The 26,424-nt window shown below is 46.3% G+C and overlaps 1 protein-coding gene across 7 annotated transcripts in view; it reads right to left on the bottom strand.

The window, feature by feature from the left end:
* GLI2 (GLI family zinc finger 2) overlaps positions 1 to 26,424 on the bottom strand; it is a 205,656-nt gene that overhangs the window by 6,914 nt on the left and 172,318 nt on the right. For 5 of the 7 annotated variants that reach the window (XM_067299278.1, XM_067299280.1, XM_067299279.1 and 2 more), the window contains 7 exons: positions 23,682 to 23,883; positions 21,130 to 21,343; positions 19,322 to 19,435; positions 15,659 to 15,790; positions 11,643 to 11,792; positions 7,374 to 7,538; positions 2,576 to 2,857 (listed from right to left, as the gene is read on the bottom strand). In XM_067299278.1, the coding sequence (XP_067155379.1) occupies positions 2,576 to 2,857; positions 7,374 to 7,538; positions 11,643 to 11,792; positions 15,659 to 15,790; positions 19,322 to 19,435; positions 21,130 to 21,343; positions 23,682 to 23,883 (1,259 nt within the window). The remainder of the gene's footprint in view (positions 1 to 2,575; positions 2,858 to 7,373; positions 7,539 to 11,642; positions 11,793 to 15,658; positions 15,791 to 19,321; positions 19,436 to 21,129; positions 21,344 to 23,681; positions 23,884 to 26,424) is intronic. The other 2 variants (XM_067299283.1, XM_067299282.1) reach the window with 2 other exon arrangements.

Below are 26,424 nucleotides of genomic sequence, written 5' to 3'. Positions count from 1 at the left end.
CTGGTTCAGTGTTTGCAAACTCCCACTTGCAGATAAGGCAGATAAGCACCATAAATATTTATTTTATTTACATTAGAAATTGCATTTCACATTGAGGTGGTTATTTGCCACAGACACTAAATGGTCTGAACTTGCTCTGAGGTAGCAGTTGCTGCTACCAGACGGGATGCTTGGGTTCTCTGCTTGAGGCCCATGCTCCAGCAACTGTCAGAAAATGGGAGTGCTGAAAAGCAACATACTTTGCCCCAGGCTAAGGTGGGAGTGCAAGGTGATGGAGTGCTTTGCTCTGCTCAGTAGCAGCCCTAATGGGCAGGGCTGACTGGCTGTAATGGCTTCATAGCCCTTCAATCAGGATGACAGAGATTGCAATCCCAGGATTTAATGGCAAGTCGTAATACTGGGAGCGATGCAATAACGGGTCTCCTTGGGCACTGTGCCCTCCTCCTTTCTATGCACTAGCAAATATCCCCTGTCCCTCCCTGTCGCTCCATACACCTCCACCCCCTGTCACCGTGGTTAGTTGGAGACAGGAGGTCTGGGGGAGATCATGCTCTTATAAAGGAATTTTAATACAAAGGATTTCTTTGCTCACCTTAGTACCGACTGTCCTTAGGAAGGTAGAGTAAGGAAGGGTAAGTGGGAATAAAGAACAGGTTGTTAGAACAAAGACAACATTAACAGAAGGGATCATGTTAGTAAAAGAAGGAAGAGGGGAGGGCACACACAAACACAAAGTGCCAGCATTTCCTCCTTCCATACCCCAAGTCTTCCTTGCTATCCCTCTTTGTGGGCCCAGATGGAAACCCCTAGAAGAGACTTTCCACGGGTTTCTGAGGATTTGGGAATAGACTCAAAGCTGGGTTAAAACAAGGGGCTTCAGGATGAGGAAAGTTAGTGGAACATCTCACTCATCCTGTCACCCTGAGCTTAATTAGGAAATAAAAGTTGGAAGTGGCTGGTGAGTCAGATGCCACCCCTGTTATATGTGCACGCATGAAGTAAACAGCATTGGACAGGGACAGCAGAGAAGAACATCCGACCCATAGGCCCCACCACCAACGAGACAGCACGGGTGTAACCCTAGGAGCACAGAGCGCTGGGAAAACAAGCCCGTGCTTTTGAGAGAAACAGGGTAGGGAGTAGTGAGTGTGTCTGTGTTTTCATGGAAAAAAAAAAAAAAGACTGGGGGAAGAGTATTGGAGAGAGGTCATTCTATCTAATGGTTTTCACTCTCAGTTTTTTTAACCCAATGCAGAGCCTAATTAAGGTAAAACTGTTTCTTTAGTCAATTAGAGTCACTTTGAATGTGAAAGTACTCAGTTCTTTCCTAACCAAAACACATGACTCATTACTAATTTGTCCAAGAACACATCCCTCAGCCTTTTCTAGAAAATCATTTCAGCTCCCAGACATGTTATTTGGTAGGAGTAACAATATTTTAGCCTAGATTCAAATCAAGAAAATACATACTTTGGAGCTCAAAGTGCTTTCAGCTGCAATGAGAAGTCTGGGGACTGTATGTACACTCTCGTTCGCAGGTGCAGGTCATTTCTGCCATACACAGCCCATATGCTGCCCTATTCTGAGCTGGGGTAGGAGGCCAGAACTTTGGGTATGAAGGTGAAAAGAAATATTGAAACACAAAAGCACTCCCATGTGTTGCAATGCCTGATCTCCTCCACCAGCTGCGGAGTGCCAAGGAACAAGCGAATTCACTGGATGGGGTGGAGTAGCCTTGAATGAGTTCGGGCCCATCACCTGTACACACCCCATTAGCACAGCTGACCACATTACTGCCCACCACAAAGCCACGGTAATGCTCAGGAGTAACACTCTCTGCCTGAGCAAGTGGTAACTTGTGGGGATGTAAAAACGTGATCCTGGTTGACCACGGGCCCATATTCTGTGGACCACAGAAAGAGGAATATCTGTTCTAGCTCTCATGTTCATTCCTGGCTTCATTTATCCCCTTTCATCCTGGTACAATTTTTTCTGGTGGCTAGGAGTCGTGTATGGTGGACACCTCATGTATGGTGGACAGGCCTGAGGAACTGAACTTGCTTCAAAATATCCAACAAAAATAAAACAGCTACTTTTATTCCCATCAGGTTCATCAGACAGCCCACAACATAGTTGTGCCAGCGGGGCAGGGAGGAGGAAGAGAAAAGGGACGTCTTATGCCAGGATTTCTCCTTCAAGACGTGTTCATCAATCTGTGCCCTACGGCTACTGTTCAATTTAAATTGGTATGGAGGGCAAAGCTTATTTGACCACAACACCGTGATACTGTCATATTTTACTCCTAACACACAGCACAGGGAGGCCAAGCTTGATGCTGGGCATCACGTAACCCTCATGATTGTGAGGGTGGGGATTTGTGATGCTGGGTAGAAAGGTGCAAAATATACTGGACTCTGCCCTGACTTGCATCCTCATCTTTGGGCTTGAACTCTAGGGTGTTGGCAAGTGAAGGGCAACTGCACAGAGAGGAAAATAGCATGCAAATGCTTCATGACCCCCTTGTGTCAGAAGAACTGGAGGCTGCACCACTCCTACTAAGAGCAACTGCTCTTACCACAGAATTCTCCGTCTTTATGTTTTTGACTTGCAGGCAATCCTCCATGCTCCTTGTGGTGCTGTTGGCCTCGGGGCTCTCCTCTGAAACCTTGTTGCTCTGCTTGGCGCTTGCCTCGTTGTCCCCATTTTCCTTGAGTGGAGGTGGCCTTGGGTGGACGTCATTGCGTTGCTTCTTTGTGACGTGGGCATCAGGCCCATGTACAGTCTTGACGTGTTTCCTGAGGGAACTAGGGTCTGTGTACCTCTTCGTGCAGCCGGGGATTTTACATACGTAGGGTTTCTGTCAATACAAGTAAATCTTGTGTTAATTTTAGAACAAGTCCAAATTTTCCAGGTACATTTTATGGGCCAAGAGAATACAATGATCATGGCTGCTGGCAGCAGGAAAACATGGAGCATCTTTTCCACGGAGTTTTGTAAGACCGAAATCTCTAAAATGTGATATATGGGCTGCTGCCGATCCACACAGATCTGGCCCATCATTTGATGTTGGCTAAACTCCTTGTTTTCAGTTGCTGAATTAAAAGACAGCTAAGAATTCATGAAATATTTTCCTAATATTATTTTTCCAGGTAAGTATTTGCTCTGATTGCCACAGGAATGTTTCCTGATTACGCGTGGAAAGGAGGTGATGTAGGTGACTGGCCACAACACATTCTCTCTGCTAAGGTGGGGTCTACACTGAGAAAATATCTGAGGCCTTCTGGCTGATGGAAAACCAGAGAAACCAAGCCAGACTGGATTCACCCTACCCAATCTATCATACAGCTCCAGCACCTGTCACCTTGAAATCTGTTATTGTGCAAAACAAACCACAGGCATGCAGTGTTTTTTTCAGATGATAGGACTCTAGTCCCAAATTCATGAATCATTGATTGCCACAGGAAAACAAGGCTGAAGCCATGCAGCTGAAAACAGAAGTCAACAAACAGATACTTTTCTTCTTTTAACTTTTTTTTTTTTTATCAAGTTTCCAATTCCAGAGTGCATTAGCACCACAGTTGTCTAAGCTGGTGCTGCTGCACTGGAAGCTCTGAATTCATCACAAGTTCTGCTTTCAGCCTCACAGCCACTCTTAAGTATTTTTCTGCCAACATACTGGAATAGATCCACAAAAAAACCCCCAGATAGATGTTGTTTGAAGGCTAACCCAAATGACAATTCCTATTCATTTTTTTTATCTGTTTTCTAATTTCATCCAGAAGCTTGAGTGGAAAAAATACAAAGGAGCATATATTCTTTGCAGAAAGCCAGCATCATCACATAAAAAACACTGAAAGTCTGTTCTTTATTCAAAAACATGTTTCCTGGCTGATCTTGGCACATCACTTGAACAAACTAAATCCTCATAACACCCCACTGAGGTAAATATTTAATATATTTTAAAGCTGGGTAAACTAAAGCACAAAAAGTAAAATAGTTTGTTTATAAATCTCATGCAACACTCTGGACAGGGTATTATAGAAATACTATTGCTGCAATTAAAACCTATTCTAAAGAACAGAAACCCCTCCACACACACTAAAGAAATCTACATCAAACAGCTCAATGACTATTTAAAAAGATTCTTTCAGTCTAATGTCTGTATCTGATTTTTAGACATCAGCAATTAGGGAAACATGACCACTGCTGCTTGGACAGAAGACACTCCTCTTAACAGGGTGCAAGTTAAAGGACCATCTGCTTCATCAGGCCATACCTTCTGCAGCTGAACTGAGTACAATTGTTGTTTCATTGGCATGCCTTCAAATGGCCCCTGGGTTATTCAAATACTGATGTCTGACGCAGTGGATGCTCTAGCGAAGTCAACAACATAGATATCTCAGATGCCTCCCTCCTCCTCCCATACACATATGGTGATGATACTCTTTAGGGTGGGAGAATCACAGACTTCTCCAGGAATGCAGCAGCATTCAGTTTTTACATTTCACCCTTGTTAAATTAGACTCGGAGAAAATGTCCTGCCAACCCTTTGGCTGACCATGGACCCGTGCCACCCTTTTGGGAGTTTCTACTGGAGAGCGGTCAGGGAGTGAAAGCCCCTTTTCCAGTAGCACCATTAAGGGTATTCCCTGAAAGGATCTGAATACTCACTGGAAGTTTAAAAGTAAATAGTGCATGCGACATTTCAACAATAGATGAAAGCCACTGCCACTCAAACTTCAGCACGTTTGGATCAAACACCTACGTCCTGTTATACAATGATAGAAACTTATGTGGGGAACCTGGGACACCCTCCTTAGAGGGTGACTTAGACATGGGTGACTAACTATGAACTGTGGTGTATCCCAGGTAAACACTGCATGTAGAGGGAAATATTTAGTAGGAACTAGGAGCCACAACAGAGTTACCAAAGGGTAATAAGAAATATTCACAGCCACAAACTCCTGCTTTGCATCTGCGTGGTTTTGTGGGTCAAAGTCTCAGTGCAGTTTGTTAACACACTGGTCATGGCCACAGCTGGTTGCAGGGCCCTCACACCTGGGCCTGCTGCCCAGTGCAATCTGCTTTGCCATGAGGGATGTCATCTGTTGCTGAGGATCATGCTACAGGTTCCTCATCAAGAGAGTGTCAAATATATGGTCCACAGAGCTGTTACATCCAGCCCACAGACTTCCGGCAAGTCTCTGGACATGTCTGTGCTGCATGACGGAGTGCTGAGCAGAGGTTCAGGAGTGAGTACAGACCTCAAAATGTAAGATCACACAGTGTCATGTATTTCCCTTGGTAAGGCTCAGCTGGTCTGGTACAAAGCCTCCACTAGTGACTATGCTGTTTCTGCACCTGAGAAGGCTTTGGCATTCTCTGGGGGAAGCAACAGCAGAGGATAAATCCATATCTGTTATCTGAGTCTCTATTTTGTTGGATGCAGCCTGTGCCAAGTGCCAGGATATCAGATCAGGGTCCACCGTAGATGAGGTGTTTGATGCTCCTGCCCCATAGCCTCACCTTCTTGCACAAGGAGCAGACTTTCAAGTGTGTCCAAGCTCTGCTCAGATGAAGGGAGGAGCCATCATCAACTTGGTGCAGCTCCTGATCTGGATCACTTGGTAAACTCAACTCATTCAAAGAAATGGTGTTTAATAATATAGCCAAATAAAACATTTCACTTCTAGGAACATGGGACACAGGTCAGGCCACCAGAAGAGGAGATTCTGTCTGCCCCAGGAGGGATCCTGGAAAAGCTCCAGGGATCAGAGCTCAAGTGATCTATGGTGAAAAAATAGCTACCGCACTGCTTCAACATGTTCATACTGGGCAGAGTAAGCTTCAGGATGAGAATTTTATTTGATGATAATTTTAGTACCGTGTCCTGCACTGAAAATTGTACCAGAAGTCTCAATCGTCTGCATCAGGATCCTTAGGGATGGAAGAGAGACACAAAATTGATTCAAGGACAGGCAAAAAGTGCTGCAGCAGTGGGACACTTCAGTGGCTTGGTTGATTCTTCTTATGAGAAAGAAGATGGAGAGCAACTTAACTGTACTGTCACGGAGGGGAAACAGCAATAGTTAGAGACACTGGACCCAATGCTGAAGGAAGGCAGAGGAGGCATCCCCGGGCTGTAAAACAAGCAATTTCTAATACCATAAACTTTTTCAGTGAGGGTGAACTAAGACTACTTACCTTTCTGGAGAAGAAACTTTAACAAAGAGCAAATTAAGTTTTAGTCAAACACTGGTTATTCGGATCATAGGTTGCTCAGCGGATGAGAGATCAGGCAGCATGTTATGTTGGTCCTTTCTGGCCTCAAGGTCTGCATAGCCCCAAACCCCAAATTGCCCAGTCCCCATGCAGATCTAGGTTAATTTTAACTCATATTCTGTCTTGGGAGTGGCCCAGTGGCAAAGGTTAATCCCAGTATTTGGGTTCATACCCAAACAAATTCAAATGATACTGGGATCAAGGTCATTAATTGGGTCCTTCTTTAGGTCACATAGCACAGAAGGGCATCCTAGGCTTTGAGTCCTTATTATAACTCTAATGCAATCTATGAAGCCTTCTGAGCTCTGATTATCACTGACTGATATTATGCTAGAGATAGAAATACGCCCAAAAAGCCCTTTGTAGACACAGCATCTCTTTAAAAGGCTGTCATCCGTGGCAATTGCGTTCCATTCTCCAATAGTCTATATTTAACTGTTGCAAATTAGGCTGCAGACTGAATTCTTCATGGCTGCAAACATTATTAGAACTTCGGAGTGTTGTTTTTTCTTCCCCTGTCAGCTAATTAGTGGTAATATAAATTTCAATCGTCGGCCGCGGTTGATTGCAACAGACCATCACACGCGTTACAATAAAGGCAATTTCCTCTGCTCCCCGACTACTAATAGTGGGTCTTAATTAGCCAAGGTTAACAAAGCATTGCATTGTGCTCTATCATTGTACATCAAATGATGGAGGGAGTACTATTTCCAGAGTGTTAGGATCCAGGGTAGCTGTTATACTACTGCAAGTCTGTGCCACAGTAATACTAAACACCACATGCACAAATGTATGATCCTATTCGCACTATTAAAAATTATAAATTTGGAAAGTGCTCGCTTCAATTTCCAAAGCCGATTAGAAAGTTTGCATACTTTAACATCTGTTTATGATTTCAAGCATGGCTTTCATAAATATAAAGCTAATGTGGTCTGGCTCTCCAGCAAAATAAATTCCATTAAAAAATAAGAAAAACCTCTCATTACAGTAGGTTTCTTTTTACATGAGTCCAGTGTGTAAAGTGTATGTTTATTGTCAGCAAAATTAAAAAAAAAAAGCCCTCCATTGAGCTGTGGTGAGCCCAGGCTTACCTCATTGGAATGTGTCCTGTTCTGGTGCTTGGCTCTGTCCGAGGCATTGGAAAAGGCTTTATTGCAGCCTTCATGTTCACAGACGTAGGGTTTTTCTCCAGTGTGGGACCTCAGGTGTGTCTTTAAGTTCTCCAGTCGGGAATAGGCTTTGGAGCAACCCTCAAACTAAAATAAAAAAACACAAGAGGAGTGATTAATTAACCAGAAAAATTTGATTTCCCCCCTGCCTAAACCCTTCTCATCTGTTTCTCATTCTTTTTTTTTTTTTTCCTTCCCTTTAAAGGGCTTGTGTTTTAGGGAACAACATCCACTTTGTTGAGAGAACTTCCCTTCCTCAGGCAGGCTGAGATTCTTAGAAGTGACTCATATTTAAGGTGGAGCTCCTGTTGGGTACCCAGCCTGATGTTTCACCAAGAGAGTGGTTTTGCAAGCAGGGCTGAAAGAACACCCCTTCCCTTCTTCCAGGACTCTCCTTGCCCTTCCTGCCATCCATCTGCAGCATCTCCAGCTAAGACACTCAGAGATGGAGGCCCTCTCCTTCCTCCTTTCTTTCCCAAAGAACCGATTGCTTCTAGACAGTTTGACCAGCCTTACAACTTCACCAGCTCCAGAGCTGGAAAGACCAGACCATTTTCTAAAACACAAGCAGAAATCTAGCAAGCTTTGAAGTTTCCCAAATTACAACTTGGGTCTACTCTCAGAGGATGCTGTGGTCAAGCTGCCTGACATTACCAGTTTAAAAAACAAGACACTCAGTCTTGAAGACAGATGGATTTTTGGATGACACAACAGGCCAGCAGCCTTCCTCCTGGAAGGAAACCAGCTGCCCACACAACGAGAAGGAGCAGCTCGGGAGACATGGTCAGACTTAGGGTGATGTAAGTCCTACCACCCTCAGCTTCTGGCTGCGTTGGAGGTTTCTCTCTGCACCTGCCCTGTCTGTAGCATGGAAGGATTTCACCAGTCACTCAAACCAAGGAGACTGTCTTAAATGCTCTTTGACTAAGTAAGTGGGAACTTACAAACACTGAAAGAAGTTTTAAAAAATGAAAGCACAAAGCAAGGCTCCTTTTCAAACTCTGGCTTAATGCTGCACTCACTATTCACCCTACATTTCAACAAGCAGTCACTCCTGTTGTAATGTATGCAAGCTGCAAGGTTTTGTATTTTAGTCAGATCACTTAAATATATCTGCAAGTTCAGTCCAACTGTGGCAGGACTTCACATTGTTGTGTTTGCATACTGGCCAAGGAAAAAACTGGTGTCACAATAGGGCAGGTCATGCCACAGATCAGCATCAGACTTCATCGTGGGCAGCTGAGCAGCCATGCATGTCAGCGGGGTCTGGCTGTTTCGGCCAGAGGCGGCTGGACATGATAGCAGCTGTATCTGCGTCTCTGTACTCCAAAGGCATAGGAAGTAGCTTGCTCTAACTGTGCACTGGCAAGGAGCAAGTCAAACGTAGCCGATGAACCATTCCTCTTCTATGAAAGCCGGGAGTGAATGCACTTTTTGGGAAGGGGTTGTTATTGGACTCCCTTTGCCTATCAGCCCTGCTGAGAGCAGTGGTGTGAAGGACCAGAAAGAGTGACACTTGAACTTAAGCTGAAATAATGGCCAAAGCACCATACCTTCCACTTCTGCAAGAGTCAACACTGGAGCCTTCGCTATATGGCTCTGCTGCCTAACCAAAGGCAGGGCAAGCCTATTGACTTTAATGTGCACAGCAGTTTAAATGCCACAGGCCAGCATCTGCACAGACAGGGCTCTTCTAAGTAGGTTCTCACACATTCCTTGCCATCTGGGGACCTGAGCACAGGTTCATCACATAACCCATACAACTTCGCTGTGTTGGAGGAGTGGAGTTACTCAGGGTTCTCTTTGAAGTCTGGCACAGGGGATGGCGGACATAAGGTAAACTTGCCCTGCCCTCTTGAGACACCCAGATCTCCTCAAGGACAGTGGGAACGTTCTTCAACAGCTTATTCCTTCTATAGGTACACTGGGGTGCAATGAACTCAGTTCCTCTTCCCCAATCAACTTTCATTAGCACATTTGGCCCAAAAAGCATGCTGCAGCTTTGAGGTAGCACAATATATTCTCTTCTTCTCTTGGCCTGTGCACACAGTCCTTTATAACTTGAGTTGCTTATAGTTACTAAAATACATCATTCCACTTGCTGGAAAACAAAGGGAACTCAGCATGAGGCAACTCATTTGTCCATTCTGGTTGTGCTGGATACTGACACAAAAATGCAGTTATTAAGAGCAAAAGTATTGAGGTTCCATTTTCAAATAAGGGCTTCTCAGCACAGCAGCCTGTGCATGTTCAAAGAGGTTGTTCTCAGTGTTATGTGTGGATTTGATTATGCCAGTGGGAGTTCTGGCTGTCATCTGTCGAAACAATCCTTGACCGGATCCCAGGCTGCAACTGGGCTCATCTGTAGCTTTATGTACACCGCAAACTTCCTGTCTGAAACAAATGGCACTTTGAAAAAATCACTGGCAGACTTGAACCAGGAATGGTCTGCCAAAGCAGGGCACCATCTGCACTGCTGCAATGTATCCCAGGCAATCAGAAACCTGGGGTATATTCAGTTTGGGCAGAGTTGCTGTGACATACCACACGCAGAGTGACTGCAGTTCTCTAGCAGGCAGAGGACGACTTGAGATTGCAAACTCGCATAGCCTTGCCATTGCTCCAGCCCAACACAACAGTGAGTACTTGAAAGAGGCAGGATTGAGCAGCAGCGCTTTTTCCCGCTCCAGTATTGAAAAGGATTCATTCCCTGCTGCTTTTCACTCGAGCGGGGGGCTTGTGCTGCCTTCTGATTCCCGCTGCCTGTACCTGCAGTGCTGCAAGGGCAGGGCCAGTCTTCCTCTTGCTGCTCACTTTGTGGCACACCAACAATCAATATTCCTTCAGACTCTTACGGAAGATTGGTAACATGCTAAAACAGTGTAGGGCGCTTTAGAAGATTAAAACAAAGGATATGGCCCTGTGCCCCAGGGAGCTTACACTCTAAATTAAATGAACACAGGGCTGGAAGATTGATAAAGGAGTCATGCAGCAAGCAAATCATACTTATCATAATATTGGTAAGCAGGAGCTGGGGCAGAGCCGGGGAGGGAGCAAGGCTGGAAGTGACTAATGGAGCAGAAGAGGAGGAAGATACTGGAGGAGGGCTCAGACATCTGCCAAGCAGAAAGAAAGACTCATTTCCGAGACTCTGGGGAGAGGAACGGTGTAACGTTCACAGTGGAGGAGGTATGAAGAACTGGCAGGAGGAGAAGGGTGGGGGCAGAGGATCTCAAAAGACAAGGGTGGACTCTGGGGAGGAAAAAGGGCTGAAGTGTATGTGGGAAGAGATGGTGAGCATTTCTCCTCTCCTACCAGCGTGCCACAACCACTAAACTCGACAGCTCAGTTCTCTCCCGCGGCCCCTGTCAGGCATCCTTGGGTGCCCAGGAGCCTCGCGTCAGCCAGTGGTGTGGTGGGAGGTGTTGCATGCAAGGGGGAGATGTGGGCTTGTGTCCTTCGAGGCTAAGGAGCTCTCCCATGTGCCAGGTGAGTGCTTGACCCACAAGGCTGACAGATAAAATGGCATCCTATGCTCTTCCTCCAGTAGTTTTTAATACTAGGCTCAGTACTGCCTACATGAAAAGCATGGGGACTGAGCTCCTCCAGGGGTTTAAGCACCCATTCACCTCACCTCTAGATTAAAAGAGCGAAGGCAGAAGGTGTTAGCCTAGCTCCCCAGGCTGGAAGGAGGCTTGCGCACATGCTCAGGCACATGGTGGAGGGAAACCTGCAGCCCCACACAGGAGTACCGGGTGATGCTGAATCAGGGTTACCACCAAGGTTGGGTGAACCCCACAGTGTGGGGTTTATGGGTTTCTTACTTGAATTTAGGCAACTGAATGGTCTGTATGTTTCCTTTTGTCACCTTAAGGGACTTGTCCTGAGTCACTCTAGATCTCTGTGGCAGAACTGAACCCAGTTTCCCCAAGAAAGTCCAAGTTTTACCCACTAACCCCTTAACCACCCTCCTCTTTGATCACTTCCAGTCTCACCAGGGCGTAACCTGCAAGTAGCTAAAAACCTTTAACAATGGACATGGAGAGCTGGGTTAGCCCTGAGGTGGGGCAGATACCCTGAGAGAGCCCTGCTTGAAGCCATGCCTGTGTCTCGACACCCATGTGTGCGACCACCGAAGTCCAGTGTCCCTCTCGCCAAGCCAAGATGTTCTGCGCGTCCCTTCCAGCTCACCGTGCACTTGTGCGGCTTCTCCCCAGTGTGTCTTCGCATGTGCACCACCAGCATGTACTGAGCCTTGAATGGCTTCTGCTCCCGCGTGCAGTCCTGCCAGCGGCAGACAAACTCCTTCTTCTCCCCGTGGATGTGGTCATTGTTGATGTGCTGGGAGGAGAGAAGGGAGAAGCAGGTCACTCCTGGAAGAGCTGATACCAGCAAAGCACATCCGGCGCTCTGAAAAGCCAGCCGTTCCCTCCCCAGTGCTTGCGGTCAAACCTTGCACCTGTCACAGGTGCACGAACACCACAAATAACCCCTCATCCACAGGGACACGCTGGCCAGTGCTGTGCCTCTGGCATGTCCTGCAGGAGAGAGCGCACAGCACCTTGCACACCGGGCTCTGGGGCTAAAGTAGCCAGAAAGTGGAGGTTTACCCTAAACACTGCAAAAGCGACGCAGACCCCGTGGTAGCAGAGGGAGAAGAGCCCCTCGGTGTCTCCCAGGGGTGCCCGAGGTGATTGCTGGTGGAGGAAGGGAGGAAGACTCCGACATTACGCCAGCATCATCGACAGTCATTTTTGCCTCTGTCGACCCCTCCCACGTCTCGCTTATGCAGCTGGGACCCTTTCTTAGGGCGCTGCTGAAGGACGGGGGAAAGACGGAAAAAAGCCTGATTCAGAGCCAGCGCGTATGCCGGCTCTACAACATCCACCTGCTGTCAAACGCTGAGCGGCTGGCAGGAAATGACAACATCTGCGAAGTATGTGCTAAGGAAAACTCGGCGGCCTCAATTACTGCTAATTACTCGGGCCCATAAAATCCTTCGCCTGGGTGTTGAAAAGTCAGCACCAGAACGGTGCCTTCATCCTCCCTGTGAGGAAGACAAGGGTCTCTTTAGCAGCCCAGAGAAAATGAAACCCTGACGAAAATAAACAGAGCCCATCGGCAGCGCTGCTCCCACTGTGGCCTTGTCTCGCTCTGACTGGGGTCTTGCTGCCAAAAATAATGCCTGTCCTTGCTCCTGGCTTTTCAGCAGACATTCACCGACAGGAAATCCTAAAATAAACCACTTTGGGTTTGGGTTTTGTTTTTGCACTGAGATTTTTTTTCCAGCCCCCGTCTTCCCCCTCCCACCCCGCCCCCGGTCAAGGCCAGGCACACATGTTGTGGCTTGGGACTGAGACTTTGCAGGGTGGCGGTGCAGCATGAGGACACACAAACTCGTTAAAACAAAGTAACCGGCCTTCGTGGTCTCACTTGCCTCCAGCCCCGGGATTTTGCGTACATGCAAGGGAACGCACAACCTGGCTATCCCTCCCAGGGCTTAGCTGACAACCGCTGGGCAAACGGAGCAGGGGACTCAGGGCCACGCTGTCTCCCCAGGGCTACATGGGGAGTCCTAGGGCTGCAGGTTCCCCATGGGCCAAGGGGCAAGGAGAAATGCTAGAGGCTTGACCAGTCCCTAGGACACCATGGGTGAGCACCAAGAGCCAAGGCTGTGTGCCTGGAGGAGGCTGCAGCACTCAGAATGGGGTTAGGTTTCAGGTGGGTTTGGAGCTCAGCTGACAACAACTCTGGTTTTATGATGTTGCACTGATGGGAGATTTTAGCCTCAGATGGCAGAAATCTGGTGAACCCCTCCTGAGACCTACAGACATGTTATACCACATCCAGACCAGACTGGAAAGATAAATCTGCTGGCTCTGTTTGCGTGGGAATCTGACTCGCAACCAAGACTATGCACAGCAGTGCTAGCAGTGGGGAATTTCACGGGTTTGCCCTTTCAGTCCAGCTTGGGCCAGAGGAAGATACATTTATCAGAGGGGGACTGCAGCCCCCTTTCAAGCTTATTAGCTCACTGTCTGGGCAACGTCTGGTTCCCATCACACGCTGGAGGAACAGTCACACAACTCAACACACTCCAAACACATTGTTCCACAGTCCCTGTCATACCCCCTCCTGGCCTGAGGTTTCGCTTGGGCTTCTCTCAAATTGTGAGTGAAACCTTCAAGGCTGGGAGCAGCAGTGGTGCTTGCAAAAATATGTCTTCATTCCTGCTGCTCCCCATAGACATGCACTCCTCCCACAAGCGCGCTGCCCACTGTGTGTGCAGAACGGACCCTGCATGCCCAGGTACTTTTCTATGCACGCAAACAAGAGTTTTTCCATACATGGTAGGATGTCACCTTTTCAGAAGTTGGCCCATGACATCTGTATTTCATTTAGATGTGTATTTTGGGCATCCCGAATCCGCAACCCCATGTTGCTAGTAATCATAGTACAGAAGCCTCCGTTTTTATAACCTTCCAAATTTAGGAAAATCGTGGACATTTTGTCAAATATTTTTCTTTGGGTTTTCTCTGGAAATAAATTGTGCTGAACTGCCTGGATCTGCCCTGCACTTTGCTCTGGGCTGAGTTAAAGGGTTTTTCTTACATCTGAGAGGGAAACGCACAAATACCACTGGAAAAATGTAAAACCAGCCCATCCAACAGGGCTGCTGTGGTTTAACTCCAATAAAGCAATGTCCTGTGGTAGGCAATGTGCAACCCATTGAACAGAATACCCTCACGCAGTCTTCACTTTTTAAACCCCTCTCATGCATTTGGTCCTCAAAATGATTTCCAAGTCTGTCTATACTCAGGACTTGTTACACTGAACCAGTGGCTTCTGGTAGAGGCTGGCAGGTGCTAGCCTTAGATTTAAGAGCAAATGCCAAAAATGATCATTTGGATCACAGTCTCTTTGGGCTAAGATGTTTGGTGCAGAGCTCAGAGGAACAGAGATGGATGCCTGCTTGGTGGCCTCTAAACATGACTACAGTAAAATGGAGATACATATATAAAGGGTGAGAGCAGACATGAGCTTCGCAGTGTTTCAGAAAGAGGGTCTTTCTTATTTCAGACTCCTTCTCATTGCTCTGTGTGTGTGTGTGTGTGTGTGTGTCCTTCACCATGGGCCACTGTATCAGTGAACTGCATGGAGGGGGCTCCGGGGAGGTTCAAGCTGAGCTACGGCAGGGAAGCAAAAGACCAAAGAGAAAGCAGAAGATAGTGGCTGCTGCCACAAAACTTGCTCAGTCTGGCATTTTGCTACATCCTCGATCCTCAGGGGGGATTGCTGAGGTTGGTGACTTCCCAGCAACTCTGGGCTGGCTTTGAACAAGGTGTTACAGACCCAAAACGAGGTCTGGGAGGGAGCCAGGCTGGGGGAGGGAATGGACTCAGACACTGATCATGTCTGATCTTGCTCCATGTTTGCAGGGTCCGTCAACCCCAGAAGCCAAAGGAAAACCGAACAACAAATTCCCAGGTGAAACAAAACACACAGAAGGTTCTTGGAATTAATCAGAACTGTAAATAGCAGTTTTGATGCTGGTTCGGGACATCACTATGATTATGGAAGGCTTATTTCTCAGTTTTTTTTAAATCAACCCACTTTCTGTATTTCCTTCCCTGATGGAGTCACGGGAACATGTCTCCAACCTCTGGAAGTGCCCTATTTCTGACTCTGGAGGCAGGGGGGCAGGAGGGATGAGCTGGGCAGATTGACAGCCCCTAGGCGATATGGCCCCACAGCCCATGCCACAGCAGCGTAAAAGGTTTTTGTGGCCTGTCCGAGGACTGAGGACCATCTGGTCAGTCCCCAGCCCACAGCTTGTGTAGGTATGTGGGGCAGCTCAGTGAATATGGTCAAAGAAGAGGGTAGGGCTCAGCCCCCCTCCCCATTTTCCGATTAGGTCCCCTGCATGGAGTCTTTTTTTATTGGGTTATGCACGAGGGAGACCAAAACTGCAGCCTCAGCAGCTGAGATGAGAACAACATCAAATAATCTATGAGAGGCTTCCTGCGCCTAAACTCCTCGGGGAACAGCGACCTGCTTTGGCAGTGTTTACACACCATATCTCTGATTTGCACCTTTAGTGGCTCCCAGAGTGAGCTCTGACTGTACAGCAGCTAGTGATAAAAAATGAGGACAAGTGCACAGAAACCCAAATTTATCGCTGGGGTTTCCTCCCAACCATTACTCACATGGACGAGCTGCTCTTGAGTGTCATATTCCTTTGTGCACCCTTCCCAGTGACAGTTCGTCTCATAAATAACCTCAGGCTCCTGTTTACATTCATCCTTATCTAGATCTTCTTTCAGGTCTGTCAGATGCTCCTGCAACACACAACAGTGGACTGTATAAGGTGAGCTTGTTTCATCTGAATTCCTCCGTCACTCATAGATTACAGGGCAGGTATCAACTGATCACAAAAGCGCACTCATTGTGGCAATATAACATACTTGATTACAGTGAACTAATGAGTTACGGAGTTTTGGTAGAGATGCATCAGAGCTAATGACAAGACATGAAACACCCCCAAGCCACAGTGGCAGCGGTGCCTGGCTCCAGCCAGGTCACGGGCAGCCGCAGGAAAGACTCCAGGTGACGCGGGCTGGAGAACAGGAAAAGACTGCCTTTTGAAGTTTGATTTTGTCCTTTGCTGGAGTAAAACTTCTGAGCTGGGGGGAGTGGGGAAGTACGAGCTTGAAGAAACCCCAGAGCAGGCAGAGTTTAGTGGTTAAACTTACCTGACATGTGCAGGAGGGGGCTACTTTTTGCATCTTTCAATAGGCAGGAAAACATGCCTAACCCTTCCCTGCAGTTTGCAAGTGCAGGGTGCTCCACAGGGACAAGCTAATGAGCCCTCAAAGCACTCCTCTGAGATCGGCGAATTTGGGAAACCTGAGGAAGACCCCGTAATGAGTGGGCTTCAGAGCAGAGCTCCAGAGGCTCTGGCTCCAGCCTGGGGCCCACTGAGATCTTCATAAATGAGCTTAATGCTGGAAACCTGTTATCTCCCTCCTTAACTTCTCTGTGCCCAGAGCGTGTCAGTGCTAAATGAAGCACAGAAGATTTTTTACATTGCTTGGCAGCTATGAGGATTAAAGCACTGACACCTGTACAGTATAGTAACATGTAACAGAAGTGCAAACGAGAACAATTCAGAGGAAAGGACAATTGTCAGCGTGGTGTGGGTCACAGCTGCTTACTGTACAGACAGGATGGCAGTGCACAAGGCAGTCAGCAGCCAATATTAACCCGGGAATTTAGCAAGACAAAAACCTGCAGGCTTTGACCCTCTTCATTCCCTTTCCTCCCAATTGCTACCACTGCCCAGCACAGAGCATCCTGCCTTGGAGGCAGCTTTAGACTGGAGCCTCTGGGGTGACTGACCACATCAGATGCTTTTCTCTTGATCCGACGCCCCAGGTGGCCCCATGAGTATTTAGCCACCCTTGGTCACTGTCTGGCCAAGGATTTTAGACACCCAAACCACAGCTCACATGAGGCGTTTCTAGTACAGCATTTCCAAAACAAAACACACATATGTGAGCCAGACCCGGCTCACACTGTCTCTGACCTGCCCAGATCAACCTCTCCGGCTGCCATCTCCTTCCCCTCCAACATCTTCCCAACACCTACTGAGGGGCAGCAATGATTAATGACTTAATGGCATTATATGCCTCGGAAAGTAAGATGTGCTGTATGAAAGTTCAACAATTTTCATTAACTAGCTCATGATAAACATGCCAGCTGTGACTTTTCAATTCAACAGTTTGGATATGGAAAGAAAGAGATTTGTTTTAATTAGCTCTTAATTAAAAAAAAAAAAATTGTAAGGTGGCTCCTGGGACAGGAAACTGTAGTAATTTACAGAAGGATTTCTGGAGATTCAAAGTGTATCAGAGTCTGAGAAAGTTCAAACAGCAGTTTTTTTCCTGAAGTTCCTATATGGTGGAGCTGTGAACATTATTTTTGATGAGATGTTTCTCTCCACACAAAGTCTGGTGTCTGGAAAACTGAAGTTTTCTACTAAAAATCTTGTTTTGCCAAAATTTTTCTACTTTCTGTTGAAAAAAATGAATTGAAAACATTTTATTTGCGGAACAGAACTGAAATGTTTCATTTCTGGTTAGTTCAACGTAAATCTGAATCTGTACTGGAGCTGCTGTGGTATCATAAGAGTATAGTAATTCAGGTCCCCCATGCCTGGTGCGCCACTGTGTCCTGCAAATCTTGTCCAGACTACTTCTCTTATGAGTGCAAGCCATCGTGGCAGATACTGTCTGGCCAAGGATTTTATACACCCAAACCACAGCTCACGTGAGGCGTTTCTGGTACAGCATTTCCAAAACAAAACACACATATGTATGCTTTTTGGGGGATGGCTGAACATTTCATTCTGCAAAAAATGTATCAGTCAGTAATCAACTTTCCAGCAGAGTTCTGGGCACAATGGGGATCCCCAAATTCAACAAGCTGCCATTACTCAGATGAACTGAAAAGCAGATACTTGCTACATTCAGTCTTTTATCCTGTGCTCTTGCCAGGGAACGGACTGTCCCTTACGAGGTACTTTCCAACAATATCTCCAGTCAATACAGAAATGCTTCCAAGATGTGAAGCCTACATTCCCCTTTGGGTATTGCTCCACAGATCTCACTAGGAACTATTAGACAACCAGCATATATCTTCCTTTTCTTAATTTCACCTTATTACTCTAATCAAGCCTCCTTGCACCACTTTAAGTGAGTCCCCCCTTTTGGTACTTATTTCTCATAAGATACAGTGGATGAAATACTGGGGAAGGGCTGTGCTGGTGCTGTACAAGCACTCCCTGCTGTTGGGCACACACCTCTCCAAATCCGTGCAGAGAAAAGGACGACTTCTGTCGAGCAAGCGGCTGTTCTTCCCACAACTCCTGTGCTATGGATGCTTGGGAAAGCAGCTGACGGCTTTCAGAACTTTTTTTCATTTGCTACAAGAAATAAACATGTGGCAATACTAGCCTGGGTAGTGGCCAGATTGGTTTTTCAGGGCATGTGCTTTTGCAGCACCGTATAGATGCACTCCTAAACTCAAAGCTCCAGAGAGATGCCTCTTTGCCCTAATCGTGCTGACTACAGCATGTTTATCTTTCCCTGATATGCTATCTTCATCAATTTTACCAGCCCCCTGATGACTGCACATGTTGCTGTCCCCATGCATCATGCTGAGACCTGCTCCTGAACCAGGGCAGGAGGAGAAATTTGTCATCAACTCTTCCATTCGCTTGACAATAACACGGCCTAATATTTCATGAAAATGAAGTGCCCAGAGCACTCCTGATAGTTTACAGTTGTGATAAAGGACGGTCAGATGGATACTGTCAGCCATTAAACAGTTTGCAATCACAGAGCTCCAGAAAGAAAGCAAAGGCCTTTGGGCCCTTCTTGGTGTCAATGTTGTGTCACCAGTGTAAAGAATGTTGCTAGGAGCAATTCCTTGTTGAATCAAGAAGTCCTTTTTTTTTGCAAGCTTTTTACCTACATGCAAGATTCCCTTGTAATCTATGCTTGCTCTGAGACACCAGTACTGCTTGCTTTGCAGCGTAGAAAACTCAGATGTCATTTTTAAAGTTGTCACACTTGAAATATTCCCTCTTTCTTTCTGTCTTTCCAAGCACAGCAACAGCAAGGCAAGTCCCAAGCACCCATCGAACGCTTCACTCAGCCACTGAAACTCTGCCCTGTACCTTGCTGGGCTTCCCGGATCAAGAGACGCTCGCCTGTCCTGCAAACATTGACACCTTGCTCCCAACTGCAGCAAAACGTGCAGAGCATGGTTCCCAAAGCCCACAGCACAACTTGCGCCAGAAACGTTACCTGTGTGGTTGGGGACACTGGCGGCAAGCCCTCAACTTCAGTCTTGACTTTACTGCGCTTGTTAATTACTGGATTGACCGTGCTGCTCACGGCTGACTCGCTGCTCTGCTTGCTCTAGGAAAGAAAAACCAGGAGAGGGGTGGCATCAGGGTTTGGGATAAGGGATTGACTGCAGCCCACGTCATCATTAGGAGTTCACAAAAAAATCAGTCAAGAATGAACTTCCAGAGCGGCTGAGGGCAATAGTGCAATGCCTGCTGGCCTGGGGTTTCAGGCGAAATCTAGCCCATGTCTGGGTGTTTGCCTGGGAGACAAATGTGATCTGGATTTGTGCACGGCAGAGAGAGGGCAAGCAAGCAAAGAATAAAGGACATCAGCAGCTCTGGCATGCTCAGCAGTGTGCTTTGCCTCTCAGCTTCTCCTCCATTTCAGAACTACCCAGTCCCTGTCAAATTCATCAAAATATTATGTAAGCCCCACCCAGGCCATGATTGTATTTCTCAGTGCTCTGAAATGACTTGTTGAGAAAATGAACACCATGGGGAGAGGAGGGTTCTGGTTACATGTGAGGGCTCCTTCATGCTGGGTGCATGAAAGGGTATGTGTATTTTGCTAAGCTCTGAAAAAATGAGAATGACTTCAAGAGAAAAAACATTCAATTGTATGTGCATAAAATTGGAACATTAACATTTTAAATTTGCTCTTGTTAATTGCTCAAGATTGGTCATGCAAGTTATTAAACAGAGGCATAACTCCTGCCAGCCACATTATTTTGGTAGTCAGTTTGTGAGAAGAAAACAAAATCAATCAATCAAACAGCCTTCAATAACAAACAGAGTTTGCAGCGCAGCAGCCATGAGAAACCGTAAAACAATAAACCAGTCTGAAAAGTTCAGTATACTACAACTAAAACAACAATTTGAAATGGTCTTTTGGGAGAAAAGCAATTGCAATTTAAACTTCCAAGGAACAAAAATGGGAGAGAAAGTGATTAAAAATACGCTAGACATATTCACTAACCCTCAGTGTGTGTGTGCATGCACACACATGTGTGTGTGAATGCACAAGTATATGCATGGATATATTTGAGGTTTAATACACACATAGCATTTCTAATTTTCAAAACCCAGCCTCTCATTTTGCAAAACTTAATAGCAAAAATCAACAACAAGGATATTATGAAAGAGAAAGCCATCTGATGTGATTACTGAAAAATAAGGAACAGTACCTGAAATGGTTAGAGGTCCTAGGTAGGATACAATGGTGTGTTAATGAGGAAAGGAATAAGGTGTATTAAAACCACCAATATGATTCACATCAGCAGAAAAAAGGAAGGACGGATTGGTGAATGAACTGACTAAGCTTGATTCACGGTGCTTGGGTGCTTATCTAGCAAAACACTTCAGCCTGTGCTCAATCCCATTGATTTCAATAGTACTTAACACATGTTCAAGGAGATTTGCTGCCTGAGATGATCCTGCATATCATGTTAAGTGCTTTGACTGATCAAGGACTTTGGTTCTTGCATAGGTATGTACATGTGTGTGTTCAAGGAAGGGAGGTGGGCATAATATTTGGCTTTTACAAGTCCAAAAATGTTTTGTCAGAATGAAGAAAATGCAACATAAAGAGAGAGTATGAATAAAAAGACAGTTAAACTATGGGTAAAACCAGGGGAAGTTCAGCCACCAACAAGGGCAACCCTCAACCCACAGAGAGCACATCTGTTTCCGTCCAGGCCATGCACAGGGAAGAGCTGGGCATCTCAAACGGGACAGTCACAGCTTGAACCGACGGTCAGTCCATACCTGACTGGAGTCAGAGATGCAGTTGCTGTTACTACTGATCTGTGCTGGTGGTGGGTTGACTGAGATGACGGCCATGTGCTGCCGCGGAGGGAACGTAGGAGACGGCTGGATCAGAGGGGGAGTGTGTCCAAAGGCTGAGCTCAGTCCTCTCTGCTGGTTCAAGATCTGCTGGTACGTCACTGGGTTAATGGGGTGGGGAAAGCTAAACGCAGGGCTGCAACAGTGAGAGGAGGAAAAATGAGAAGGAGTTATTTTAAGCAATATTTATCACATTGGCTAGTGATTGATTTCAAGTTTGGCCAGGACTTCCTGGAGACTCCAGGACACAGGGTGCAATGTCCCAGCTAGACGCTTTCAATGCCACGATAAGCCTAACAGCCTCTTTTAATGCAAAGACAGGATTTGTCTCATGTGCACTTCAGCAAACTTGTGAATCATTTCAACCCACGTATCAGACTGACTGTAATTTCTTTGCTTCCAACGGTTAAAACCAGCCAAATCCCCTTGGCAGGGAGTGCAGAATAGGTACCAGTGTCTCACTTTACAAGCCTCAAGGCTCCCAGGTTTTCCCAGGCAGGCCTACTTTGCAGACTCTTGAGGATAGGGTTATGCTACCTTCAACATAAAAAAATGCATTGCCTGGCTCACCTGGCACAGATCACAGCAGGGATGACTAACAATCAATTTAACATATTCCAAAATATGTAATTTACTCTGCATTTAGGTGAGTAGAGTGCTGGCTCAGGTAACCATTAAAATATGTCACCCTTCATATGTAGGTCACCAGTTCAGCTCCAATCTAGGTCAATGGTGACCTGAAACATGATCAGCTCTTGGTGGCTTGGGCGCTAACCAAAGACAACAGGTTCAAGCTGGGATGTAGCAGCTGACAGCATAAAAACAAAGCACCGGTTTTGGTGAGAAGGGTTTTAACTCCCAGGAGTAGGTTCTCTTCACAGAGATGGAGAAACACTGGAGATGTGGTAAGTACGCTCTGTTTCCTTTACTCTGCACGGGACATACACAAAGTATAGACACTCAGCCCTAAAATTGATTATTTGACACCTTTAAAACTTGGCTGCCGGGAACCGTTATCCTCATGGTATTTTCTCTCACATCACTAGAACTGCCCACAGTGTAAGTGCTCAGAGAACAGGGTCACAATTAGCAATACACTCCATTTTCAATTCTGTTTTAAGAAAAAATACCTATAGCTGATGACCATACAGTTAGTATTTCTATTCCAAACTAGTTAATGACAACTTGACTAAAAGAATAAGGAGCAAAAAAACACTCCAGCATTAACAAGCTCTGGAAGTTAAATATGTGCTACAGCAGAAGGCAATCTGAGAGCAGGCTGCTGCACAGCTATGATCTGGGTCTGAGGGGGTGAGAAAGGGTTTCATTCCTGCCACTAACACATTGTTAAAATAATAATAATAGTCTTTTCACCCCAAATTGCTAACAGTTACCCTGGCCTTATATATGCAACACATTTCACAATTGTTGACATTTAAGATGTACCTTTAGAATACAGTGAAGAGTTTCAAATTCATTATTATTACTTTATTATATCCCTAGAGGCCTCCAATTGACCATTGGGTCTGAATTTGTACTCTACGGAGATGCTGAAAATACCAGTTTATACTCCCGAAGAGCTTGAAATCTAAGTACAAGATGAGATGCTATAGGTGTGCCCAGTTAAGGACAGCAGGCAACAGGGGAAGAAAAATGTGATTCGCAGACAGGGAGTTGCAATTTCTTTAAGACAGCATTATGTTAGATACTACAGTTAACTTCTATCTAAAAGATGCTGCCAGATAAAGTAACTGATAAATTAATGTAACAGTTACTAATAGCAATGCCTCTGTTTTCCCCTACAAATTTTAGGAGTGCATGATGTTTATAAACCCTTGCTTTGCAAAAACAGTGTAAATTAGAACTAACATATTTAACCGTTAAGTAATAAAAAGAATAATAACACTGTGAAACTTGGGTTAAGCAATCACGGCAGGAATTGACAACAGTGAGCTGCCTAGTATAAGTGCTTTTTAATTAAGATTTGAACAAAACTTTACTCAAGGGCTAATTTTTTTTTTTTTAAATATGCTTTTAGAATTAGGTCTTAAATCCATCCAGGCAACTATTTATTTATTTATTTATTTATTTAACAATTGTGGCCAATAATTTGGACAATACTTTGGGGCAATCTCTTAAATCAGAGGATTTATCAGTTGAACCATTCACAGTGAGCATTTTATTGGACAAACTTAATCTCCATTTCTGCTTGTGAGGAGACATGACCATACTCTAATTACTAGAAACCTGGAAACCAATATTTCTATCCAGCAAAAAACCCCCACATACTCTGAAGTACCCTTCCACATGCGTAAAACCAGATGGGGGCTTTGGTTTAATACAGGACACAATCCCAGTGTACAAAAGCAGAGGTTTCAAGGAAGGGCCAGAGCGCGAATGTTTTCCTTGCTGGAGTTTCAGTCCTGCTGGAGAGACGATTACGTAGCTGAATAGAGCTGCTCCAAAAGCTTTACCTTATTGTCCCTGCAGATAAATGGCCATACGAGCCGCTTGCCGCAGAACTGCTCCTGGAGTTATTAATATACGCCACGAGCGAGTTTGGGGAGGTCCTGATCATTGTCTGAAGATCAATGCTGGCATCGGACAGTGGGGAGATGGAGAGGGCTCGCTTTCGGCTTAATCTTGGAGTCACCCGTGGGCTTGAAAACCGTGACACTGTAGGAAAGAGAGGGGGGAAAAAAGCATAAACTTTGTCAGACAAAATCAGCAGGCTGCTCATTTCCTGCAGCCACGTGCATGAAAGAAGTTATCTGGTGACACAACGTGGATTTGGGCTGCGCGAAAGGGAGACTTTGCCTGCATGCTCACGCAAGGCTTGAGTTTCGAACACCAGCACTCCCTGCGTTTGGCGATGGGAACGAGCAGCTCAGCCTGCCACTGTCACAGTCATCCTCGCACCGCAGGGGCAAGGCTTGGGACGGCGACATAAGGAGAGGTCTGACACAGCCTCCAGAGCTCATGCAGCACTTTTGCTTTCCCCAGCTCCGGAACGCAGGGTGGTTTTCAAGTACAGTCAGTACACACTTAATTTTGACATGAAAGCTATCCCTAGACCTCCCTGGATCAAGGCCTAGACGTCCAAAGTCAGCCCTGTAAATCTGAACACAACGGTCTCTGGCCATGCCTTGCTGCAAGGTCTAGGCATCAACCTTACCAGCGCGGCAGCTTGGCTCCCAGGAAGGGTGACGCCAACCACATCTCGGCCCCTTGCAGAATGACAGGAAAACATGGGCGAGGAGGACTCTTATGACCTCAGCCCCTACCCACTCTCTCCAGCGCTACTGGCCTCCCTGGTCACCAGCTGCAATGCAAAACGCTGCTGGTGTGGCTAAAACATGCTCCTGGGGAGCAGACAACATGGGCTGGAAGTCGCAGGCTGGTCCTCTGCGCCCGAGCACCCCTTCCCCAGGCCGGGTAGGCAAAGGGGCCCTCCCGCATGGGAAATGGAGGGGGAAGGTGCTGAGACCTACTGCACTCGTGACTGCTGGTGCTGTGACTGAGGGGCAGGTTAAGAAGCGGGAGCGGAGCAGGGACCAGCTGCACTTTGATCGGAGATTTCCTCTCAGGTCTGTGCTGAGTGACATGGGTCAGGCAGTACCGGGAACGCTCTCTTGCTTTGTGCTCCTTGGAGGATAAACACAGGCCTGTCAATCATCCCCTTTCATCAGCACTAAATTAACTTAAAATTAAAAGGGAAAAAGCCCCTGAAGACTTCTGCGAGCACAGCCATTCTCATTGACTTAGTGGCAAGAGAAGCAGGCTCGCGAGGCGACGCTCAGGAACCGGCGTGTGCATCTGTGTGCGGCAGGAGCAGAAATGAAACGGGCGCTAGCACAATGCTCACCATCCAATTAACCACGGTGGCGAGACTCCAGCAGCCCCAAAAGTAAATAAGAGTTTTAAGAAAACCAATTTGGCAGCTCAGGCACAAAGTTCAAGCTCTTCCCCTCCAAGGGGACTGGCTAGTGCCTGGACCCTATTAACAACTGTCAGTCATTCAGGCATGAAGTCATTTCCAACTCTGGCAGTCCCATTTGTGGATCTGAAATACACAGCAAATTACTACTGTACTAATTTGGCCTCCCCCTGCATTTCAGCACTGCTGACTGGAACAACTGACTTCATCAAGGGGAAATTCTGCCCTGGCCTAAACCATTTGCAAACCAGCAGGATGGCACAGACTGGAGTTTATATCACAACATTCCCTGATATTAGAGTATCAGATCCAAAGCCCGTCTGAGCCCTAATCGTGTTTGGACCTGCTCATCTCTCCAAAGCACTAAGAGCAGCTTTCATGTAATGAGTCATGTATTTTTTAAAAAAAAGATTTCTAAGGGTAAAATATGCCACTTGGCCATTCATTCCCCAGTGCTCCATGCTAGGCTCCAGCTGATAACCCCCATGATCCACCCAAGGGTGCCGGAGGACTCAGCTTCTCAAGCTCCTTCCCTCGGTGAGCGCAGCACAGTATTGCTACCTGGCTTTTCCAGCGGCGGTCTCTGCAGAAAGCTGCCCTGCAGGGTTGTTGTAGATATGCTCTAGTAAAGACTGTGAAGTAACCAGCAACTTCCCAAGACGGCAATATGAGCTCTTTTCCTCTAGATGGTTATCACTATTGGTTGCATATCACCAAATACAAGCCCAGCACTTCACAAGAGAACGAACTTCCTGTCCTGCAGACAGTGTTGACATGAGAGAGGGTGAATGGGATGTACAAGGAGGTAAAATATATCCTGCCAGTGTGACCAATTAGTTCCTTGACTTGTGTTGGCTTGCAGAAGTTTGTGTCAACATTTCCCTGAGACTGGTGGCTGGATTTCAGTCTCCTAGTGTCCATGACTCAACTGTGTACCAAAGGGGCTCTGTCATTACTATGTCTGAGTACTGTGTAATTAATGGGGCTTAGTATCACTGTTGCCTTGTTACCCATAATGTCCTTTACTGCACAAATTAAATGACTTGCCCAAGGTCAAACTGGAAGTCCAAGGCTAAGTTACCACTTGAACCAAGCACTCTTGTGACTATTGTCCTGTATCTAAATGCTTCAAGAGCTGCTAGCTTCCATGCCTTTACTGCAAGACTAACAATACCAGGAATTTCTCCTAGAAATCAGGTTGTTGCATATGTACTGAACACATTTTTTCTTGCAGTATTTTGCATAACTACATTTTGCAGCCTCACAGGGCATGGAGAACC

Source organism: Apteryx mantelli, chromosome 6 (assembly GCF_036417845.1).
Source record: "Apteryx mantelli isolate bAptMan1 chromosome 6, bAptMan1.hap1, whole genome shotgun sequence".
Taxonomy (NCBI): Eukaryota; Metazoa; Chordata; class Aves; order Apterygiformes; family Apterygidae; genus Apteryx; species Apteryx mantelli.
This window is presented reverse-complemented; position numbering and strand designations above follow the sequence as displayed.